Source organism: Oncorhynchus tshawytscha, linkage group LG11 (assembly GCF_018296145.1).
Source record: "Oncorhynchus tshawytscha isolate Ot180627B linkage group LG11, Otsh_v2.0, whole genome shotgun sequence".
In the NCBI taxonomy this organism is placed as follows: Eukaryota; Metazoa; Chordata; class Actinopteri; order Salmoniformes; family Salmonidae; genus Oncorhynchus; species Oncorhynchus tshawytscha.
The window spans coordinates 56,516,983-56,525,177 of NC_056439.1; the positions used below are offsets into that span (position 1 = coordinate 56,516,983).

An 8,195-nucleotide genomic window follows, 5' to 3' on the forward strand; every position below is an offset into this window, starting at 1 on the left:
AAGACCAGAGGGCTGTGTAAGGACATCAGGGATAAAATTGTACACCTGCACAAGGCTGGGATGGGCTACAGGACATTAGGCAAGCAGCTTGGTGAGAAGGCAACAACTGTTGGCGCAATTAATAGAAAATGGAAGAAGTATAAGGTGACGGTCAATCACGCTCGGTCTGGGGCTCCATGCAAGATCTCACCTCGTGGGGCATCAATGATCACGAGGAAGGTGAGGGATCAGCCTAGAACTGCACGGCAGGACCTGGTCAATGACCTGAAGAGAGCTGGGACCACAGTTCAAAAATAAAAACAGTAACACACTATGCCGTCAATGACCTGAAGAGAGCTGGGACCACAGTTCAAAAATAAAAACAGTAACACACTATGCCGTCATGGAGCCAGCACATGTCCAGGCCCGTCTGAAGTTTGCCAATGACCATCTGGATGATGCAGAGAAGGAATGGGAGAAGGTCATGTGGTCTGATGAGACAAAATTTGAGCTTTTTGGTCTAAACTCCACTCGCCGTGTTTGGAGGAAGAAGAAGGATGAGGACAACTCCAAATAACACCATCCCAACCGTGAAGCATGGAGGTGGAAACATCATTCTTTGGGGATGCTTTTCTGCAAAGGGGACAGGACGACTGCACCGTATTGAGGGGAGGATGGATGGGGCCATGTATCGCGAGATCTTGGCCAACAACCTCCTTCCCTCAGTAAGAGCATTGTCGTGGCTGGGTCTTCCAGCATGACAATGACCCGAAACACACAGCCAGGGCAAAGAGTGGCTCCGTAAGAAGCATCTCAAGGTCCTGGAGTGGCCTAGCCAGTCTCCAGACCTGAACCCAATAGAACATCTTTGGAGGGAGCTGAAAGTCTGTATTACCCAGCGACAGCCCCGAAACCTGAAGGATCTGGAGAAGGTCTGTATGGAGGAGTGGGCCAAAATCCCTGCTGCAGTGTGTGCAAACCTGGTCAAGAACTACAGGAAACGTATGATCTCTGTAATTGCAAACAAAGATTTCTGTATCAAATATTAAGTTCTGCTTTTCTGATGTACCAAATACTTATGTCATGCAATATAATGCAAATTAATTACTTAAAAATCATACAATGTGATTTTCTGGATTTTTGTTTTAGATTCCGTCTCTCGCAGTTGAAGTGTACCTATGATAAAAATTACAGACCTCTACATGCTTTGTAAGTAGGAAAACCTGCAAAATCGGCAGTGTATCAAATACTTGTTCTCCCCACTGTATACTGTTAGCACTGAGGTGGTGTGCACTAGTGGGAAGTCCACTGTGTGCAGCTCACCCTGCACTATCAGCTCCAATATAAATATCATGAGTCAGTGTACTTCTGATAAGTTTCCCAGTAAAGCATTAAACACAATCAAGCAACCCAGAAAAGTGCTAAAAAATAGCCCATATTCAAATCAAATCAAATTTTATTTGTCACATACACATGGTTAGCAGATGTTAATGCGAGTGTAGCGAAATGCTTGTGCTTCTAGTTCTGACAATGCAGTAATAACGAACAAGTAATCTAACTAACAATTCCAAAAAAACTACTGTCTTATACACAGTGTAAGGGGATAAAGAATATGTACATAAGGATATATGAATGAGTGATGGTACAGAGCAGCATAGGCAAGATACAGTAGATGATATTGAGTACAGTATATACATATGAGATGAGTATATAAACCAAGTGGCATAGTTAAAGTGGCTAGTGATACATGTATTACATAAGGATGCAGTCGATGATATAGAGTAGGGTATCTACGTATGCATATGAGATGAATAATGTAGGGTAAGTAACATTATAGAAGGTAGCATTGTTTATATATTTACATCATTTCCCATCAATTCCCATTATTAAAGTGGCTGGAGTTGAGTCAGTGTCATTGTCAGTGTGTTGGCAGCAGCCACTCAATGTTAGTGGTGGCTGTTTAACAGTCTGATGGCCTTGAGATAGAAGCTGTTTTTCAGTCTCTCGGTCCCAGCTTTGATGCACCTGTACTGACCTCGCCTTCTGGATAATAGCGGGGTGAACAGGCAGTGGCTCGGGTGGTTGATGTCCTTGATGATCTTTATGGCCTTCCTGTAACATCGGGTGGTGTAGGTGTCCTGGAGGGCAGGTAGTTTGCCCCCGGTGATGCGTTGTGCAGACCTCACTACCCTCTGGAGAGCCTCACAGTTGAGGGCGGAGCAGTTGCCGTACCAGGCGGTGATACAGCCCGCCAGGATGCTCTCGATTGTGCATCTGTAGAAGTTTGTGAGTGCTTTTGGTGACAAGCCGAATTTCTTCAGCCTCCTGAGGTTGAAGAGGCACTGCTGCGCCTTCTTCACGATGCTGTCTGTGTGAGTGGACCAATTCAGTTTGTCTGTGATGTGTATGCCGAGGAACTTAAAACTTGCTACCCTCTCCACTACTGTTCCATCGATGTGGATGGGGGTGTTCCCTCTGCTGTTTCCTGAAGTCCACAATCATCTCCTTAGTTTTGTTGACGTTGAGTGTGAGGTTATTTTCCTGACACCACACTCCGAGGGCCCTCACCTCCTTCCTGTAGGCCGTCTCGTCGTTGTTGGTAATCAAGCCTACCACTGTTGTGTCGTCCGCAAACTTGATGATTGAGTTGGAGGCGTGCGTGGCCACGCAGTCGTGGGTGAACAGGGAGTACAGGAGAGGGCTCAGAACGCACCCTTGTGGGGCCCCAGTGTTGAGGATCAGCGGGGAGGAGATGTTGTTGCCTACCCTCACCACCTGGGGCGGCCCGTCAGGAAGTCCAGTACCCAGTTGCACAGGGCGGGGTCGAGACCCAGGGTCTCGAGCTTGATGACGAGCTTGGAGGATACTATGGTGTTGAATGCCGAGCTGTAGTCGATGAACAGCATTCTCACATAGGTATTCCTCTTGTCCAGATGGGTTAGGGTAGTGTGCAGTGTGGTTGAGATTGCATCGTCTGTGGACCTATTTGGGCGGTAAGCAAATTGGAGTGGGTCAAGGGTGTCAGGTAGGGTGGAGGTGATGTGGTCCTTGACTAGTCTCTCAAAGCACTTCATGATGACGGATGTGAGTGCTACGGGCGGTAGTCGTTTAGCTCAGTTACCTTAGCTTTCTTGGGAACAGGAACAATGGTGGCCCTCTTGAAGCATGTGGGAACAGCAGACTGGTATAGGGATTGATTGAATATGTCCGTAAACACACCAGCCAGCTGGTCTGCGCATGCTCTGAGGGCGCGGCTGGGGATGCCGTCTGGGCCTGCAGCCTTGCGAGGGTTAACACGTTTAAATGTCTTACTCACTTCGGCTGCAGTGAAGGAGAGACCGCATGTTTCCGTTGCAGGCCGTGTCAGTGGCACTGTATTGTCCTCAAAGCGGGCAAAAAAGTTATTTAGTCTGCCTGGGAGCAAGACATCCTGGTCCGTGACTGGGCTGGGTTTCTTCCTGTAGTCCGTGATTGACTGTAGACCCTGCCACATGCCTCTTGTGTCTGAGCCGTTGAATTGAGATTCTACTTTGTCTCTGTACTGGCGCTTAGCTTGTTTGATAGCCTTGCGGAGGGAATAGCTGCACTGTTTGTATTCAGTCATGTTACCAGACACCTTGCCCTGATTAAAAGCAGTGGTTCGTGCCTTCAGTTTCACACGAATGCTGCCATCAATCCACGGTTTCTGGTTAGGGAATGTTTTAATCGTTGCTATGGGAACGACATCTTCAACGCACGTTCTAATGAACTCGCACACCGTATCAGCGTATTCGTCAATGTTGTTGTCTGACGCAATACGAAACATCTCCCAGTCCACGTGATGGAAGCAGTCTTGGAGTGTGGAGTCAGCTTGGTCGGACCAGCATTGGACAGACCTCAGCGTGGGAGCTTCTTGTTTTAGTTTCTGTCTGTAGGCAGGGATCAACAAAATGGAGTCGTGGTCAGCTTTTCCGAAAGGGGGCGGGGCAGGGCCTTATATGCGTCGCGGAAGTTAGAGTAACAATGATCCAGGGTCTTTCCACCCCTGGTTGCGCAATCGATATGCTGATAAAATTTAGGGAGTCTTGTTTTCAGATTAGCCTTGTTAAAATCCCCAGCTACAATGAATGCAGCCTCCGGATAAATCGTTTCCAGTTTGCAGAGAGTTAAATAAAGTTCGTTCAGAGCCATCGATGTGTCTGCTTGGGGGATATATACGGCTGTGATTATAATCGAAGAGAATTCTCTTGGTAGATAATGCGGTCTACATTTGATTGTGAGGAATTCTAAATCAGGTGAACAGAAGGATTTGAGTTCCTGTATGTTTCTTTCATCACACCATGTCACGTTGGCCATAAGGCATACGCCCCCGCCCGTCTTCTTACCAGAAAGATGTTTGTTTCTGTCCGCGCGATGCGTGGAGAAACCCGCTGGCTGCACCGCTTCGGATTGCGTCTCTCCAGTGAGCCATGTTTCCGTGAAGCAGAGAACGTTACAGTCTCTGATGTCCCTCTGGAATGCTACCCTTGCTCGGATTTCATCAACCTTGTTGTCAAGAGACTGGACATTGGCAAGAAGAATGCTAGGGAGTGGTGCACGATGTGCCCGTCTCCGGAGTCTGACCAGAAGAAGGTTGCATGTTCATACCCCCCAGCTGACAAGGTACAAATCTGTCGTTCTGCCCCTGAACAGGCAGTTAACCCACTGTTCCTAGGCCGTCATTGAAAATAAGAATTTGTTCTTAACTGACTTGCCTAGTTAAATTTAAAAAAATACCAAGGTACAGACACATACATACGCAAACAAACATTGTGATATTGTTGTATGGTGGTATTAAATATTGTGTAATAATGTCATATGATGTACTGCTTTATCTTTTATTTTATATGTAATGTAAGTGCTTTAATATGTTTGGTACCCAGGAAGAGGAGCTACTGCCTTGGCAATGGGGATCTCTAATAAATGCAAACCCGATATATTTTACAGTAGACCCTATGTCAGCTCTGTTTTCCACAGTAGGCCCCATGTCAACCCTATGTCAACCCTATATATTTTGCATAGGCCCCATGTCAACCCTGTCAGTCCTATATATTTTACATAGGCTCAATGTCAACCCAATGTCAGCCCTATATATTTTACAGTAGGCCCTATGTCTACCCTATGTCAGCCCTATGTGTTTTACAGTAGCACCCATGTCACCCCTATGGCAGGTCTATGTATTTTACAGTAGGCCCTACGTCAACCCTATGTCTTCCACAGTAGGCCCCATGTCACCCCTATGTCAGCCCTATATATTTTAAAGTAGGCCCTATGTCATCCCTGTCTTCCACAGTAGGCCCTATATCAACCCTATGTCAGCTCTGTGTTTTACGGTAGCCTCCATGTCATCCCTACATCAGCCCTATACATTTTAAAGTAGGCCCCATGTCACCCCTATAACAGCCCTATATATTTTACAGTAGGCCCCCATGTCAATCCTACGTCAGCTCTATTTTACAGTAGGTTCCACGTCTTCCACACTAGGGCTGATGTAGGGGTGAGATGGGGCCTATGTATCTTACAGTAGGCCCCATGTCAACCCTACGTCATCCCTAAATATTTTACATAGGCCCTATGTATTTTACATAGGCTCTGTCTTTGAATCTCTAATTAGTCTTAAGTGAGATGTATGAACTAATGAATTGAAGACATTCACAACTGTTTGTTAATGGGGATGTTTTGTGATTTAGGACCATCCTTACATCTACACAAGACCCAGAGCTGTGTCTGCAGGACCACCACTGACCCTCCACATGCCCATGATCATCTCCCTTCTACTCCTTACAATGTCTGCAATCTACTGATCTACATGACTGTTTCCAATGGGAACAAAGTGAGGAGCAGACAGATATAGAGGGGTAATCAGGGGGTAATCAGGGGGTAATCAGGGGGTAATCAGAGGGGTAATCAGGGGGTAATCAGGGGGTAATCAGGGGTAATCAGAGGGGTAATCAGAGGGGTAATCAGAGGGTAATCAGAGGGGTAATCAGGGGGTAATCAGGGGTAATCGAGGGGTAATCGGGGGTAATCGGGGGTAATCAGAGGGGTAATCAGAGGGTAATCAGAGGGGTAATCAGAGGGGTAATCAGAGGGGTAATCAGAGGGGTAATCAGAGGGGTAATCAGAGGGTAATCAACAAAGTAATGGAGTCCAATATTGCGCAGCTGCGCATAATGATGGTGACAGGTGTGTGTAATGAAGGGCAGCCTGGTGCCCTTGAGCGCCAGAGAGGGGGAGCGGGAGCAAGCGTGACACAGATCAGCTTTGCAATAAATAACTTCAGCCAGACCCCCTTTCACTCGCAGAGGGGAACTGGTGGGGTGTTGACAGCTCACACCCTGTTGTAAATCAAAGACAAGAACATTCAACTATCTCCCTCTTCAAATTCACCAAAGGAATGGAATGTGCCTTTGTCTACACAGACATTTTCCCGCCAAAACTTGAACACGTTCTAAAGTGAATACTGGAACATTATTTCTAACAGAGAATGTGGGGTCAGAGGTGATCTAAAGAATAATAATGTGATTTGGTTGTTATTTTGTGATGTCATTAAAAATATTATAGAGGAAATACTGTAAATTGAAAAGTATACACAGTACATGTATGAAGTTTCCATCCTCTATGTTGTGTACTAAATATGAAAAATTATGAAAGTGTTTTTGCTAAGAGAGGGATGTGACTGGTAGTGTATTGTAGCCCTGTGCATGGACAAAATATAAAATTAGGCCTTACTGTTGAATTCAGTCTACATTAATGAAGTAGTAAATTACGTTATACACCAATTGAGCTGTAGGCAGGATTATCGTTGAGACTCTGTGACTCTATGTCTGTGTGTTTCCTTTTGACCCAGATAGCAGGGAAAGATTGACTCCGGTGTTGTATACCTGACAAAGGGTCAGAGTGTGTAGGATGAATTATTACGTTTCCAGAGCTAGGGCATGAGAAAAGATATTTGTCAAGTAGTCTCAGCGAGTATTAATTTCTAGAGCTAGGACAAAAAGGTCAGCCGATTAAGGAAATTTGAGAAATATATTTGTTTGGCCAAAGCGAAGTATTATCTCTCTGTCTATCTCGCTTCAGGAGCGTGAGTAACTTAGACATGGCAAGTATTTCTTTATGTTACTGAGTGTTCTGGTAACGTTGCTAGCAAGAAACGCTGATTGGGTTGAGTGTGAGGCGTTGTTAGTCAACCCCATTCCCAAATTGACCTTTTTGTGCTTGAAGTAAACATTCTGGTACAAGAACGGCTAGCTTTGCATTAGAGGCTAAGCTAACAAAGAGAGAGAAGCCATTCTCCTTTGTTTACAGCGAAATCCCGCACCTTGTGCGACAGAAGTCCTGCCTTTGCTGGAATCCCGTGTGATTTCAGCTTTCAGGGGTAAGTGACCCCTTGTGGTGAAGTAATTATTTTTGGAGAAAAAAATCTATTGTGAGGGCAAATGTATTCTCACATCGGTAACAACTGGTTACACTACATAATATCCAACGAACCTCAACTGATTGGATATCATTGTCTTGTTCGATTCAACAAGGAAATTTAAATTGCCAAACAAACCTTTTACCAGGTTGATCACTCATAAGTTAATTTGTTCCTACGAATGAGACATTTTAAACTTGTCAATCTTAACTTAGATACAGCGACGCTTCCAGGTTAATTAAAGTTGAATTCCCTGAGAGCCTATACGGGTATGACTAATCATGAACATTACATTGGTAAGAAGTATTGACAAGCTGAATGCACCAAGCTGTCTGCACTGGGCACCCATGCATACCCCACAAGACATTCCACCAGAGGTCTCGTCACAGTCTCCAAGTCCAGAACAGACTATGGGAGGCACACAGTACAAAGAGCCATGACTACATGGAACTCTATTCCACATCAAGTAACTGATGCAGCAGTAGATTCAGATTTTAAAAATACACTTTATGGAACAGCGGGGACTGTGAAGAGACACACACAAAGGTACAGACACATGCATACACACGCTAGACATGCCAATGTCAATGAGATGAGTTTGGATTGGTCTGTCATGTAGCATGCTTCTGTCTATAACATGAGCTGCTCAGTATGTGTAGGTAATACTTTCTAACACAGCTTTTTTGAAAGATGTCACAAAGAACTGCAAAAAACCTCTGTCTCCAGATTACATCTTCAAACGAAGGCAACCAGGACATGCATGACAGAGAGGGAAAGGCGT

At 45.3% G+C, this 8,195-nt stretch overlaps 1 protein-coding gene across 1 annotated transcript in view; it reads left to right on the forward strand.

Moving 5' to 3' along the window:
- LOC112222909 (phospholipase B1, membrane-associated-like) overlaps window positions 1-5,882 on the forward strand; it is a 32,113-nt gene extending 26,231 nt beyond the window's left edge. Inside the window, exon 16 of the mRNA XM_024385773.1 lies at window positions 5,688-5,882. Within this exon, the coding sequence (XP_024241541.1) occupies window positions 5,688-5,801 (114 nt within the window). The 3' untranslated portion in view covers window positions 5,802-5,882. The remainder of the gene's footprint in view (window positions 1-5,687) is intronic.
- Window positions 5,883-8,195: the final 2,313 nt, after the last annotated feature.